At 50.5% G+C, this 15,955-nt stretch overlaps 1 protein-coding gene across 2 annotated transcripts in view; it reads right to left on the bottom strand.

Annotated features, from left to right (window-relative positions):
- Nucleotides 1–1,493: 1,493 nt before the first annotated feature.
- SLC6A11 (solute carrier family 6 member 11) overlaps nt 1,494–15,955 on the bottom strand; it is a 125,233-nt gene continuing 110,771 nt past the window's right edge. Inside the window, exons 10-15 of one of the 2 annotated variants that reach the window (XR_005374600.1) lie at nt 13,885–14,022; nt 8,869–8,971; nt 8,007–8,107; nt 7,033–7,203; nt 4,161–4,321; nt 3,771–3,911 (exon numbers count right to left, since the gene is read on the bottom strand). Coding sequence is in view for 1 of the 2 variants with exons in the window: in XM_038565638.1 (XP_038421566.1) it covers nt 3,759–3,911; nt 7,033–7,203; nt 8,007–8,107; nt 8,869–8,971; nt 13,885–14,022 (666 nt within the window). In the remaining variant the exon portion in view is untranslated. Of the gene's footprint in view, nt 3,912–4,160; nt 4,322–7,032; nt 7,204–8,006; nt 8,108–8,868; nt 8,972–13,884; nt 14,023–15,955 lie in introns of both variants that reach the window. The other variant, XM_038565638.1, reaches the window with a different exon arrangement.

The raw sequence follows: 15,955 nt of genomic DNA on the forward strand, positions 1-15,955 counted from the left end.
AGCACGTACTGCAGCCTATAGGGTCTACTGGGAAAAACAATGCCATAGGTTACCAATACTGTAAGCTTGAGCACCCACAAATCTGATTTCCTGGGAATTAGGGAGACCCACATTTCTGTGACCCAGCCTCTTTGTGTCTTGATGCTTTGTACCAGGTGCTTAGTACACTTTCAGACACGAGGAGGGAAGAGAGGCAGAAACGTGACTATACCAATCCTTGTGGCTCTATGAAGTTACAAAGTTCTCAGGGACCCTTTGGGGATCAGAGATTTTCCGAACTGTGGGACAGTTCCCTGTGAACAGATGTTACCATCTCAGAGAGGGTGAGAGGCCAAGGAGGCTTGGGGGGGATCTTGAGATCAGGGATTTGAAGCAGAAAAGACAACTACTAGGAATGAGCAGACGCTATGTGGAGATGATCACATCGTTCCATGGACTGGCAGGACAAAACATGCTCTGTGGTCTCAAGCAACTGTCTGGAAATCCCAGATGCAAATTTAGAGATGTTTGCCTAAGTTCTGAGCAATACTACCCTTTTAGAGCTTAGGGACTATTCCTTCAGGATAATAATAATAAGCAGTGTGAATACAAAGCTTGGCCAATCCTACTCAGAGCTCATGGGATCCTCACAATCACCCTGACTTTGAAACAGGAGCTACTATCTTCTCTGGAGAGATGAGAGAATTGAGGCTGGCAAGGGCAGATCCTGGAGCCCAAACCAGGACTCCATGCTTCAAATCTCCATGTCTTTCCACCTCACCCCGTCTGCCTCAGACATGCAGGTCTGCCTAGCAGAGTGGCCCACGAGCTTTGGGGCAGGCGCTGCAGCCATGGCGAGGCAGCTGCTGCCTTCTTTGGGCCTCAGAGCATGAGAAACAGTAAGACATAGTGATTAAAAGAGACAGGGCGGGGATCCCTGGGTGGCGCAGCGGTTTAGCCCCTGCCTTTGGCCCAGGGCGCGATCCTGGAGACCCTGGATCAAATCCCACATTGGGCTTCTCGGTGCATGGAGCCTGCTTCTCCCTCTGCCTGTGTCTCTGCCTCTCTCTCTCTCTCTCTCTCTCTCCCTGTGTGACTATCATAAATAAATAAAAATTTAAAAAAATAAATCGTTTAAAAAAAATAAAAAAATAAAAGAGACTGGGCTTTGAGTTCAGTAAGACTGGATTTCTCTTTGCCTCAGTCTCCCCTATCTGTAAAGTGGGGGAAGTACTAAGGAAAATAGGGAGGTGAATACTTTACGGGGTTGTTTTGGAAGTAAAGAGACAGCTTTTGTAGAGCACCTAGCACACAGCATTCAATGTACAGTGAGCGCGGGGAAGGAGAGGAAGTGTGGGCTCCCAAAACACCCCTGGGCACTTTCAATTTGTAATCCTGAGTTGAGACTGCAATCTCCAAGGATGGAACTGAGAGGGTTTTGCAAGTATGTCATGCAGGTGATAAAACACAGGAAGAGCAACTCAATGAACACCACTCTGCTGGGAACTGCCACGTATAGTTTGTTCATTCCTTTAATTTTTAAAAATGAGTAAGCAGACAATCGTGTGCCCTTTGAATACCCAATAAAAACGTTCATTATGTAAAACAGTACAACCTTTTTCATTTTTTAATAATTCTGTAAATATCTCAGAAAGGATGTATTGTTTCTAATGAATATCAAAAAAGTCACCACAATGACATTTCCCCTGCCCTCATGTCTCCCACCCCACCCCACCCCAAAGTTGCCCAAATACTAGTAGGAAATTACAAAAACAAAACAAAACAAAACAAAAAACCAAAAGCCAGAGTAAAAGCCCTCCCTCCGCCCTGCCCCATGAGTCATGTTAGATGAGTGAAAGGTTAAGTGCCACAAGTACAATGCAGTGCGCCCCTAGCGAGACCTTAGAGCTGTAGGTGGAGAACCAGTAGCAGCAGCAGTGGGGAGTCTCCCTCCCCGGGACCTGGTGGAAGATGAGTAGACAAGGACAGACACAGCAGAAGGTGCAGCACGAGGCCCGAGCCTCCTGGGTCCGCTTCCTGGGTCCACCAGATGAGACAGCTCAGGGAGAGCCAGGCAGGCCTGGGCAGTGTGTGCAAAATTGGGCCCAGACCAGGCTTCCCAGCCTGCCTGGGGGGCACTGGGCATCCCTTCTAGCAAACCCTAGCTTCAGCTGGGGGCTGGCCAGACCAGAGAAGCTGCCAGTTTGGAAAGTTCTGGGTGAATCAAACATGTGGGTTCCCTATAGGAAACTAAAGCCTTACTTTAGAGACAGCTCTTGTTTCCACCAAATAAAACTGGGGACATAAAGGATAAGGAGAAAGAATGCACCTTCCCTGTCCCCAAATAATTCAGAATCCAAGACAGAGAGCTGATGAAGTCTGATTAAAGAAGAGGGAGATCAGGGCGAGAGGTCTGAGGCAGCACCGGCCTTGTTCCCGGCACCCCCCCCACCAGCCCCAGGCCTGCACAGAGGGAGGGGCGGGAGCCCGGTTTTCCCTCCAGTATAAGTGCAGAGGCTTCTCAGCTGCTTGGTGAGAGATGCAGGTAGGATGGCTCCCAAAGAAAGGGATAGGGAGAAAAGGTTCTGCTGGTGATAAGAAGGATGGGGAGGGATGAGAGATAGCAAGAGAGAGAGGAGGGCAGGGGACAGTAAGAGAGAGAAGAGGTGGTAGGGAGATGAAGAAGGGGCCAAAGGACAACACCAGTCTCCAGGTGCTCCAGGGGTTCCTTCCCCTGGGAGGCTGGTGGAAGGTCCCAGACACAGATCCTGGCTAGGGCAGTGGCAGGCCAGATAGCTGCTTCCTGACCCCGAAAAGCAGCATCCAGGTGACTCCAGCCAGCCCCATGAGGATGGAGGGGCAGACATGATAAGGAGAGCAGATGGACAGGACAGGAGGAGCCCTGTCACAGAGGCTGAGGACCTGGCCGGACTCCAGAGTGCATCAAGCTAGGGTTTTAAGGGAAAACACATCATTTCCATGACAAACTTGATTTCAAATAAGCAGGGGTGGGTGCAGGGATAATAGCTTGGGAGCCTTCAAGAACAGCCCACGGTCAACGTCAAGGGCAGGCCTGCTGGGCAGCGAACAACACCAAGAGAATCCCCAAGAGACGTGGCCAGGCCGAGGAAGGACCTCAGAGATCACCTGATCCAGCCTTCCTGTTGGGAGATGGGGAAACTGAGGCCCAGAGAGAGGATGGGAGCACCCAAGGTCACTTAGTGGGATCAGGACGGACAGATCACTTTGTCTTCTCTGACACAGCCTTGCTGTCTGCAAACACATTGCTAAGAGGTTGGGGATGGCAAAGGCAGGATTCGAAGGCAAAGCCCTCCCTGGGGGCATGGAGGAGGGGCAGCTGCAATGGTCAGGGACAAACATGGGACAGGGACTAGTCAGCTAAAAGGCTGACAGAGAACAGGCATCACTCCCACCCCACCTGCCCCACAGCCCAAGTATAAAAGTTTGACCATATGATACAACTTCCCCCAACCCCTAGAAAACATGGGTTAAAACCGTCCTAGCACAGAAGATTCTGCTAGTCCCTGTACAGTATTATCTCTTTGTAATGTTACTTACATGGTAACTGGGGGCAAGGAGGGGAATGGGACTTTAAACCAGAGTGTGCACAGCCACCTTAAAATTAACTTGTTAATAAATCCGGTGCAAAACAAGCAAGCCTCTATCATTAGGTGAAGTACATGTTTCAGGTATTCATTTACACGCACGAAGGTGGGGGGAGGGAAGGAAGGAGAGGCATCCGAGGTGGCAGGTGTTGCTCAGAAGTGCGTCTCCTTCTCTGTGATGGCTGCAATGGTCCCATCGCCCTTGAGTTTGGCGTCACAGTCATTAACGGTCACCGTCCGTGGGCCTGCCCCAAGCTTGCCCCGCATTTTCAGATCAGCGCTGGGGATGGTCAACTTCCGGAATTTCTGTATAGTTGGAGAGAAGAGCTGTCTGAGCGGGACTGCCAGGGTCCTGGCGCCTGGCTCAGCCTCTCCAGACTGCATGGGTGGACACCACGGCCCATGGAGTCATCAAGACCAAGGGCTGGGCCTCAGCGCTGTCACTCAGAGCTCTGCTCTGTTTCCTCCTCCGGAAAATGGGGGCAACAGAGGTACCCGCTCCTGGGGTTTGCCGAGGAATGAGGAGATAGTTTACAGAAGTGCTTAGCACTGTACCTGGCCTGCTGCAGGTCCCTCCCTCCAGTAGAGACAAAGCAGCTGGGCTTGGAGTCCTGCTCACTGTTCGCTGGCTGTTCCTGTTCGCTAGCTCTGTTAGGTAACTCACCTAACCTCTAGGAGTTGCATTTTCTTCTGTGAAACAGGATAACAGTACTGGCCTGAAAGGGGCATTGTAGGAGTGAACTACGGTACTTCTAGGGCTGTTTATGTGATTGTTGGATAAATGGGTATGTTTCCCACAAAAGGGATGTCATACTATGGGGCCACTGTCCAGGGGAACACATAGAGTGTGTGCCTTGTGCTCCTTGGGCTGTGCTTGGAGATGGAAACATTAGCACAGCCTTATGCTGCCTTGCAAAATGTCCAGCACTGAGCTGGGCACGGATAGTGTGGCTGTCATCCCCATTGTACCAGGCTGACTCCTGACACATGCTTCTGCTGCCACAGTGCTGCCTGGGGCCCCACGCCTCAATTTCATGTATACCCAGCAGGGTCCTTGGGAGAAGACAGGCCAGGATTTGGGAGATTCTTTCTGGGCATGAACCGTTTCCTCAGGAAGGTTGCAAAGATTTTTGGAGGTCTGATTTTTTTCATGATCAAGGTTCTGTCCTCTTCCAGATGCTGACATGCCTAAGAGGCTGAGCCTACATTGCCTGGGTGGGAATTACAGGCCAATTTCCCTATGCTGAACACCTTCTGTGTACCAGGCACTAGGTCTTAATACAGGACAGGGATTGAGAGCATGAGCCCCAGATCAGAGGCATTTGGGGTTGAATCCCAGCTCTGTCACTTAACTGGGGTGAAAAACGGCCTCTCTGTGTCTCAGTTTCCTCATTTGTCAAAGGGAGAGAGCAGACACCTGCCTTCTAGGATTAACATGAGCCTCCATTTAGTTGACCTTGCCACAGATTAGCACAGATTATCCATCCTCATAGCAGTTCTCTCAGGTAAGTACCACTGACCCCATTTTTCCTTCCAGATCCCTCCTGTCAGCTGGCAGAAACTTCTGGAAGCAGAGGGAGGTGAACTAACTGGCACACATTTCCTCAGTAAGGAAGGCCTGGCAATCAGTTCTTCTTCTTTTTTTAAAGAGTTTATTTATTTATTCATGAGAGTAGGCTCCCTGCAGGGAGTCCGATGAGGGACTTGATCCTGGGACTTCAGGATCACGCCCTGGGCCGAAGGCAGGCGCCAAACCGCTATACCACCCAGGTGCCCCTGGAAATCAGTTCTGCTGTCTTTAATAAACCTTGCTCTCTGCGGAGGCAGGTGTGTGAGCTTAGGCAGATGGAAGAAGCTCGGGAACATAGCCTCTCCTTCCCCCTACCCACCTTCTCTCCCACCATGCCAGGACTGAGCTAATCTCTGGAGGATTCACAAGGGGACACTGGGCATTCCTGAATACCAAAGGCTGCTGGAAGTTCGTGCAGGGGCCTGCAGGGACCAAGGACATGGTTTGGTTCCAGATCAGAACTAACCAACTGCTCTTGACCTACATTCCCTACAGGAGCCAAGGAAACTCTCTCGGAGGGCATGAGCAGGCTTGTGAGAGACTTTCCCTCTCAGCTTGGTCCTTCTCTATCATAGCCAACTTATGGTCCATATATATAGTGGAATATGACTCAGCCATAAAAAGGAAGGAAATCCTGCTGTTTGTGACAATATGGATGGAACCTGAGAACATGATGCTAAGTGAGATGAGCCAGACAAGGACAAACACTGTATAATATCACTTATATGTGGAACCTAAGGAAAAAACAACACAAAACAAAAACCCAACAGACAAACAAACCTAACCCAAGCTCAAAGATACATACAACAGACTGTGGTTGCCAAAGGTGGGTGGGTGGGGTTGGGGGAGTGGGTGGTAAAATGAGTGAGGAGGGCCAAAACGTACAGACTTCCAGCTATAAAATAAGTAAGTCATGGGAGATGTAACGCACAACATGATGACGATAGATAATAATACTGTATTGTATATTTGAAAGTTGCTAAGATAATAGATCTTCAAAGTTCTCATCACAAGAGAAAGAATTTGTAACTGTGTGGTGAGGGATGTTAACTAGACCTCACTGTGGTGATCACAATACATACAAATATTAGACCATTATGTTGTTACCTAACACTAATATAATGTTATATGTCCATTATACCTCAATTTATTTAAGAATTTATTAATTTTATATTTACATTTTTTAAAACTTAAATTCAATTTGCTAACATATAGTATAAGACCCAGTGTTGATTTAAAAATTTTGGCTTACTAAGTTTTGGCTGAGTGATTTCATTTTTCTGAGCTTCAGTTTCCCTACCTATTGAAGGCAGAAAATGAGGCCAGCATCCTGGTTTGCTCCAAGGATGAAAGGAGATTCATGTAGAGAGTCTAGCATGATGACGACATGGGACAGGTGTTTCCCAAGCATCAGACCATCTCCCTATGTCCTGGGGATGGGGGTCTTTCATGCACTAACAGATCAGTAAAAGCTACCACTTGGTCACTCTGTTCCAGGTCCCAGTCTAAGTGCTTTCCCTATAGAAACTCATCGAGTCCTTATAAAAACCTCTGTAAGTCAGGATCTGCTCTTGTCCCCTTGTCTCTGAGGACACTCAGAGAAGATGGCTCAACTTCTGGGCCTCACAGAGATGACTTCACACAATGGTAATAATGAACACCTTCCAGGGAGGAGCTGGCCATGGCTTTCCCGGGAGATGTGTGAGGGCTCATTCTTGACACATTGCTCAGATAAGACCCATGGACTTGCTCCAGCTCTTCAGCCCACGAGGCAGAGCCAGGGCCAGTGTGTGCTGCAGCACCCTCTGAGCCGTCCTTGCCAACCTGCCACCCCCTCCCCCACCTGGGCTGTCTCACCTCAGGCAGAGTCCCCTCTGTCTTCCACATCTTGATGAAGATCCAGAGTGGGATGCAGAGCATGGAGGACAGGGCCATGAGCCAGCCGATGCTGTAGCCCCAGGTGGGGTAGGTATAGATGTTGTTGTACTTGAGAGGCTTGTACTTGACCAGGAAGAAGATGAAAATGCCCTGCCAAGAGACAGGGAGAAGTCCCTGGGGGCTGGCCTTAGGTGACAGGCCCAGGCCTGCATGCAGGAGGCCAGCAGGGAGAGGGCCCACCCTGTGTGATAGCCCCGGACAGGCGAAGCCCTGTGCCAGTTCACCTGCATCAGACACACAGGGAACGGACTCCCACAGACCCCAGCACCTCATTGGGGCTGTGAGACCCTTCCCTGCCCCAGAAGCCTCATCCCCAGCCTCTGCCCAGTCAGGAATCCTCTAGCTCCTTCTCGGGGCTGCTTTCAAAGTGGCCTTTGCAGAACCATGATGGTTTGTGAAGATGCTCTGAGACACTTTCAATGCCAAGAACTGGGTGAAGAGCAGTGGGGTTGTGTTTTTTTTTTTTTTAATTAAACACAACGGCCTCTCCAAGGTATGGCCTGAGGGACAAAGCATGAGCCCCAACTTTACCTCAGTTCTGTGGCTTTCTCTGTTAACAGCAAAGCAAACGTTGTCTCTCATACGATCCTTGGCCCCCATGGAGACAGGCCCCAGCCACTTAGCTTGCAGGTACAGAATCCGAGGCTTCTGCTCAGTCACATAGCAAACTGGTGGCGGAGCCAGGATCCCAGTGAGGCCCCTCCCTGGCCAAGCCCAGAAACTGTCCCCATGACTCCAACTTAGAAAGCTGTCGGGTGCTTTGGACTCTCTGAATGTACAGAGGGTCACCCAGAGGGCCAGCACCTCCTCAGTTTCAGCCTCGGCCAGGCGTGTGGCACTAGAATGGAAAAGTGGGTGAGTGGGCTGGAGGCAGATGCTGGCAGGGCCCTTACCGCACAGATTCCGGGGGTCACAACCTTCCAGCACCATTTAATGAGCGACAATGGCCGGTAGCCAATCATGTCTTCGATGTTATCGTAGAAGCGATTGCTTCCTGTCCAGAATAAAACAGACAGGCACACACACCCCAGAGGATTTTTGTACAAGACCCAGAGGGAAGGCTAGGACTGTTTGCTTTCCCCAGCCCAGACAAATGACAGCAGGGAACGGATTTCTCACTTAACAACTACCAAGATGTCATATATGTGAGGTTTCAGAATATACTCCAGTAGAAGAAATTCTGGTCCTTTTGAGAGGCAGGGCCAGGGCCTGGCTAACATCCTTGGGGGCAGGAAGCAGGGCTCTGGAGGGGACAGCCTGACTGGGCTGCTAATGAGTGGGGCAGCCCACAGTGGGGGCCTGTTCCCAAGCTATGCTTATTGTGGGAATATCCATCATCAAGAGTCCAGCAATCCTCATCCACTCATTTGGTTTAGGGAATAGGAGAAGCAGAAGGCGGGTATTGAATGAAGGGCTGGGCACTGTGCTGGCTGCTTTGCCCACTCTATGTCCTACTTGGAGACATGGTGGGGACTGCCCCATTTTACAGAAGGGAAAACTGAATCTCCAAGGCAGAAGGCCAGGGCCCGAGGTCACAGTGCCTGAGTCTGGAGCCTCTCCTTGTGCCGTAGGGGTGTAAGAACAAGAAGCTCTCCAGACATGTGTGAAAGGCTGAGCCCCTGAGGGAAAGGAGGATGAGGTGGACACAGATGGAGATAAGCCGCAGAGAACCTAAGTCCACCTGAGCCCCAGGCGTCCATATGCTGGGCACCATGGCAGGCTGCTGGGGTGTGAGTGGGCCCAGCCTTTACTTACCATACACCCAGCCGATGCAGACACACTCAAAGATGGCCACAAAGAGAAGGCACATCCCACTGGCAGCATAGGAGTCAAAGAGCTGGAAGATGTACATGCCGCCCTGCAGAGTGGGAGGAGAGAGGGATACAAAGACACGGGGAAGGGCAGAGTTGGCTAGCTGGTCTTAGAAAGGCCCTCTGCGGGATCCCTGGGTGGCCCAGCGGTTTGGCGCCTTCCTTTGGCCCAGGGCGCGATCCTGGAGACCCGGGATCGAATCCCACATCGGGCTCCCGGTGCATGGAGCCTGCTTCTCCCTCTGCCTGTGTCTCTGCCTCTCTTTCTCTCTCTGTGACTATCATAAATTAAAAATAAATAAATAAATAAATAAATAAATAAATAAATAAATAAATAAATAAATAAGATAAAATCCCCAGTTCCTTAAAAAAAAAAAAAAAAAAGAAAGGCCCTCTGCTGTGCCCTGTGGCTACCATCAGCCAGGAGTCACTTCCACCAGGGCAGACTGCTGCTTCCTAGTCTCCCAAAACCATACACCCTCTGCACCTAAGCACCCCGAGGTTGCTGGGCTTACGATGGTTTGTGTTGCCTCTGCTCCCTAAATGTCGGAGACAACACAGAAACCCAGAGATTAGAGGTTGGGTGGCCTCAGCCCCTTTCCCTGAAGGCTCTAACAGCCTCCCCACTGGCCTCTTTGCCTCCAGCCTCAACCTCTCCAGCCTTTCACACATTAGGACCTACCATGCAAATCCAATCATGTTGCTCCACAGGTTAACCTTACCACTTGGCTCCCATCAGCCTGCCAGTCAGGGCTGCCCTCTCACTTGGCCTTGTCTCCCCTTCCTCCCAGCCAACCTCCACATGCTTTCCCATGACAGACTAAGGGATAGTCTTGCTTCTGTGCCTTTGCAAATGCTGTTCCTTCTTTACTTGGTAAGTTTCTTCACAGCTCAGCTCAAATGTCACCTCTTCCAAGAAGCCCTCTCTGACAGCCTTATTTTCTCTTTAGGTCTCTGTAGCACATTTTATGGATTCACAGTTTTTTTTTTTTTTTTTTCAAGTTTTCCCATTAGTCGCTCTGTTAGCTCTGGGCTTCAGCTGGGGAGGCCCCCACACCTCCTGCCAGTGTGGGGTCTGGCTCGAAGTAGGTCTCCAATAGCTACAAGTTGAATTGTGTGGAGCAAGAGCTCTGTGGGGGAGGGACTCTGAATGGCTTGTCCCCAGCTGTGTCTCTGTTTCTGGTCAAGGACTTGGCACACAGTAGGTGTACAATCTTTGCGGGGTGCAGGGATGACGTGGGCCAGCTCTGTGGTGTATGTATCTGTGATGACAGACTTCAGGGACAGGCCTGGGAGGTATAAGCTGGCCCAGGTGACCCAGGAAGGTTTCTAAAAGGGAGGGATGGCAAGGCGGGGTGGCCAGCTGCAGTTCTGGGAAAGGTTGGGATCTATATAGGCAATCTTTAACACATGATAGCTCTGAGAGGAACACAATCAACAGCAGAAGAATTAAAAGTGGAAAAGGGAAGGAGGGTCAGTGGTGGGGGAGAGGCACTATGAATGCCAGGACAAAGCGTGGACAGCCTCCTGTGTCTGCCACAAGGAGTTATTTAGGATTAAGCTTCTGGCCTGTGCTCCCACAGCTCCTAGGGCCTCCTTTCACCTTATGAGACCACACACAGGCTTGGACAGTTTGTTTCCCCCACTCATCTCTTCAGCTGGATCTGGGGCAACATCTTGATGCCCAGAGGCCTGGACAGATAACATGAGGGAGAGGTGGGCCTGATGTGTGACATCAGGAAGTGGTGAGGACTGGTGCTAACTGGGGAGCATGGGCTGCCTCTGGCCACACAGCTCTGGTTGAAAGTTGCTAGGGGAGGCAGTCCTAAGTGCAGCCAGATGTGCAGATTTTCTAGAAGATGTCAGAAATCCAGATTTTCAAGAGAAATCCTTCTCAATTGTTGGCAACCTATTCATGTTCCTAAAAACACAGGGAGGTAGGGATGCCTGGGTGGCTCAGTGGTTGAGCATCTGCCTTTGGCTCAGGGCAGGATCTTGCGGTCCTGGGATCGAGTCCCACATCGGATTCCCTGCATGGAGACTGCTTCTCCCTTTGCCTGTGTCTCTCTCTCTCTCTCTGCGTCTCTCATGAATAAATAAAATCTAAAAAAAAAAAAAAAAAACACACCAAAACCGAAACCCAAACAAACACAAGGAGGTAAAACAAAAGGGATCTCTGGGCCATATCTGGTCTGGGCCTCCCGTCGGTGCTGAATGTGGATATTCAGGGCTGTGAGATTAAGGAGCAGGTAAGAGGCTCCTCTGTGAGGAGGAGTGGGCTTGGCTTTCTGAGTTAAAAGCTGAGACCATGCTCCTAACTGCTCTCTTGAGTGTCTCCTTCCATGAACATCATGCATATATATGCAGCGTTCTCTAAGCACCAGACTCTGATTGAACTGCTTCCCATGTCTCAGTCTAGGTGATCCTTATAGCATATGTAATTACAAGGCAGGCCCAACTGCAGTCCTCAGTACTCATAAGGGAAACCGAGGCACTGAGCAGTGAGAGCACTTGCCACAGATCATCCAGCCAGCCAGTGGTGGGACTGAGGATTGAACCTAGGCGGTCTGGCTGCATAGCCCATGCTCTTAATTCACCATACTGCTGTGGTGGAAGATAAAGAATTTGTGGGCTATTTTTTCCCCAAAGCCGAGCTTTAAATGTGTATAAATGAGGGAGAAGATCCTGCCAGCAATTACTGTGAAGGCTGAGGCCGACATGGTCCATTTGGCAATTTGAACTTCTCTGGTGCAATCACTCACAGATAATCCTGCATGGAGGCAGAAGGTTGGCATGTAAAGCCCGAGTGTCTGCTGATTAATGGTCAGCACAGCGTTAATTCCTTGATGGACCCAGGGGCCCCAAGGCACCCCTGGGGCAGACCTGTGGCCTCAGGTTGAAGGGTGGGCATGATGGCTCTGCGTGGCTGGGGCACCCAGGGCCCGAGGTCCAGGAGGGCACTCTGCCTGCCTGCTCCAGGCCAGTGACACCCATGCCAATGCCTGCTCTTTTTGTACCACCCGCCCCCCCCCATCAGCCTCGTTAACACATCACATTAACCCCCAATTTGCATGTGACAAAGGCTCTACTTTGTGTAATTAATCAGCACTTAATGAAGCCCTGCTCATTGTAGGGCTGGTTTCCCTGTGTGGGGAGAGGAGGGATGAAAACAGGAAGCGCCACCCCATTCATTTCCTAGAAGCTGATTATCATTCCCATTAATGTGACAATGACTAGGAGCAGTAATAACACCAGCTGCCCCGCCCTGAGTGCCCACCCTCTGCCAGGCCCCAGGGCACAGAGCCGGGCAAGGCCAGCTCCTGTCTTCATGGACCTCATGGCCTCATGGGGGAGAGATATGTGAATGGAGCCATCATTCTAAGGTGGGAGGAAGGCTAGGCTGAGCCTGGAACAGTGCCTGATGAAAGGAAAGCAGAGGAGGCTTCCAGGCGGTAGCCTCTGAGCTCAGAAGCAGAGGATGAAGAGGATCCACAGACCAACCTCAGTATCACCTTAGTTGCTTCAATAGACTGGAATTCCCTCATTTCTTTCCATGTTTCTTATAGAAGCTCTTCTTGTCTCTAGGCAACAGTTTTCTTTTTCCTTTTTTTTTTTTAAAGATTTTATTTATTTATTCATGAAAGACACACACAGAGAGAGAGATAGAGAGAGAGAGAGAGAGAGAGAGGCAGAGACACAGGCAGAGGGAGAAGCAGGCTCCATGCAGGGAGTCTGACATGGGACTCGATCCCGGGTCTCCAGGATCACGCCCTGGGCCGAAGGCTGGCGCTAAACCACTGAGCCACCCAGGGTTCCCCTATTTTTTTCCTTTTTAAATCAATTAATTTTACCAGTGTGTGTAGAGGGGGAAGATATCTAATCTCACCTTCCCAAGGTACTTGGAAAAGTATCAGACAGGATGGCTGCAGGCAGGGAGAGAAGCATGGCGCTGTTAGAGTCTTAATGTGGCAGGGGGTGGGGTCATGGTGCACCCCTCCTCACCTGTGGCCCAGCAGAGACCAGAGACAAGGGGCTGGGGCTCAGACACATAATGCCTGAAGGTGCCTGAAGGTGCCAAACTGAAGGTGCATGTCTGTTCTCAGTGACATTCCAGAAAAGCCTGCTCTGAACTTGACCCCATGGTGGAGGGAATCTATAGCTAACACTGTCTCTTTCACGCAGAAGTACTGTAATGGTGGATTGGGTGTTCAGATGCTCATGACTACCAGATAAACCCAGTATTTCTCTTTGTGAGTTTTATTCTCTTCTGGTAGGGATCATGGTGACCATTAGCTGAACATTCATACACGTTAAGACATTGTACTCAGGGCTCAATGAGAACCTCCAATAATCTCCACAAAGAGGAGAAAACGAGTCCTGGAGTGTGGAGGCCGAGAAAAATTAAGGCCATTCCATCTCAAGTTTAGCATTAGCACAAGTACAGCCATCTTAGGCCCCTGTGAATAAGAGCTGAACTTTACAGGAAAAAGCAGAATGTCCTCGGCAGAGAATCCCATATCAGAAAGACAACAGAGCTCAGATTTGCCCTCAGCAGAGAATCCCATATCAGATCTTAAGAAACTCCCCCACCCTTTCCCCCATATTGGAAAAAAAAAAAAAATTCCTCCATCCCTTCTGAAAATCCCCTAGACCAGCCCATAAAAAAATCCAGCTGTAACCTACTTCGGGGTCCAAGCCCCTGCTCTGCTGTGTGGAGTATACTTGGACCCAAGCTTGAGCTTGTAAATAAACCCTCGTGTACTTGCATTGGTGTTGTTTCCTTGGTGGTTTCTCGGATTCGCAATCTTGGGCACAACATGGAGAATATCTAAACCTGGCCAGGGTCACACAACCAATCACAGAGCTGGGATTTAACATCAGAACTGCCTAACCCAGGGCCCAGGCACTCAACCTTCATGTTACCATGTTCACATCGCTTACTTGAGTCCACATCACTCACCTCTGTTAGCATCACAAGGCCCAGAAAATAGGAGATGATGGATAGAGCCAGGATGAGCAGCTCCCGGCGGTAGCCCCTCCGGAAGACCTTGGGGTACATGTCCACCACAGCGGTCACAAGGCTTTCCACGCACACGAACTAGACAGTGTTGATAGGATGGTGTCAAGCCCGAGAGGAAGTCGGTTCTTAGTGGCCCTGGCTCCGGGCAAGTGCAACAGGCTCAACCCCTGGGCTTCCCTCCCACTGGGCCTTAATTTCCTTCCCAGGCTCACACTGACAGAGGACTTCCAGGATGCCAGCAAGCCCATGTAACAGATGAGAACACTGAGGCTCAGAGAGGGGAAGTAACCTGCCCAAGGGCCCTCAGCAAGGAAGTGGGAGAGTCATGACTTAAAAGGGAGTCTCCTGACTTTAAAGCAAGCACTCTTCCCCTATGCTTCCTGTCATGTGCCTATGGGCTGGGCCCTGTTCTGAGGTCAACTACTTCAATGAGATGCTGTTGAGGCAAGATGGGAGTCTCCATAACTGTCCTGAGAGCTGAGGGCTCGGCTAGTGGCAGGCTTTGGGCAGTCTCTGTGAGCAGGGCTTCATTTCCTCATTCTCTGGGACTGTGACAATTCCCCAGTCCTTTGCTTCTGCTGGGCAAGCACCCCCTCTGATGGGTGGAGAGCAGTTGGAGGTGAGCTAGCACCTAGCTCTTAGGTTTCTGCTATGGGACTCTCTGGGCCTGGCCAGACTATGCAGGCTTAAGGCAGCAGAGCTTGAGCCACTGTCTGCATCCCACCATGCTGAGACTGGGCCAGACACACAGTAGCAGTTCTATTCCTGCTCACCCATCAACACCCAGGCCAAATATCCCAACACACTGATCAGCTCCATCCCTGGGTTCTCCCAGCACTGGACAGATCCCCTGCCTGAGCCTTTTCCGGACTGTTCCTCCTCGGCCCCAGCTTGGGCAGAACAGACCCTTCCTCTCCTCTATTACCATGCCATCCCCTGCCTCACCTCTTGGTGCTTGTGGAGCTTCTGTCTATCTCCTTACAAGGTGGGACCCTGGAGGGCAGGGACTGTGCCATTTTCATCCATTTCCAGTGGCACAGAGGATGTGCTCAGAAAAGGTTTGATAAATTAATAAAAATAATAATAAATAATGGCAAATACATGGTGCTTGTTGAGAGCCAGGATCTTTTCTAAGCAGTTAACAGGAACAAGCAATCTTGTTCTAGAGACTGGGCTTTATTTAGCCACTGTGCTAGACCACCAACAGGGAGGGAAGTAAAAGAAGTAAAGGATTCCTTTGCTGGTTACCATGTGGAGACACTTCCTTCCCTGGAGCCATTTTTTGGCCCCAAATCTTTTCCAAATCACTTGTACCTCCTCAGGAAAGGTATTTCTAGCTTTACTGTGCAGATAAAGGGACCAAGCACAGAGAGGTAAAGTGACACAGCTGGGACTCAAAACCAGCCCCATAGGACTCTAAAGCCCAGGCTCCTAGCCTCCAGGTTAGCCTGCCTCTACTGCAAAGCTGGCTGCGGTCCTTTCTCCAGGGTCCTCAGGGAAGGAAGAAGATGCAATTCAGGGAACGCTGTTTATCCAGGGCCCAAATTGAAGAGACATCGGAGCACGTGGGCTAAGAGGCACGAAAACCTGGGTGCATGTTCCAGCAACTCACTCAGCCTCAGTTTCTTCATCTGCAAAATGGGGATGATGAAAGGGGCTCCCAGTCCATGTGGTTATTGTGACAAAGAATGGAGCATGTGGCCCAGGCATAGCAAGTGCAACACACCTGGGGGTAAGCAGAGCGGCCATCTGCCCACTAGGCCCCTAGGTCTTCCTTGCTAAGAGCATTTCAGCCCAAGAACTGGCTCTGCTCAACACCCCCAGGCACTTAGGGAGCCAAGGGCCCAGCCCCCACCTCCCTCTGCAGGACAGTCACTGTCACACACAAACTGCCAATCCCTCCTGAGGCCTCTGCTCACAACAATGGAAGAGAAGATTATCAGCAGAAACACCCTCGGTGTTCTGTATCAGCAGAAACACCCTGAGGTGCCTCGGCAGCTCAGTTTAGCAC

This window comes from Canis lupus, chromosome 20 (assembly GCF_011100685.1).
Source record: "Canis lupus familiaris isolate Mischka breed German Shepherd chromosome 20, alternate assembly UU_Cfam_GSD_1.0, whole genome shotgun sequence".
NCBI lineage: Eukaryota > Metazoa > Chordata > Mammalia > Carnivora > Canidae > Canis > Canis lupus.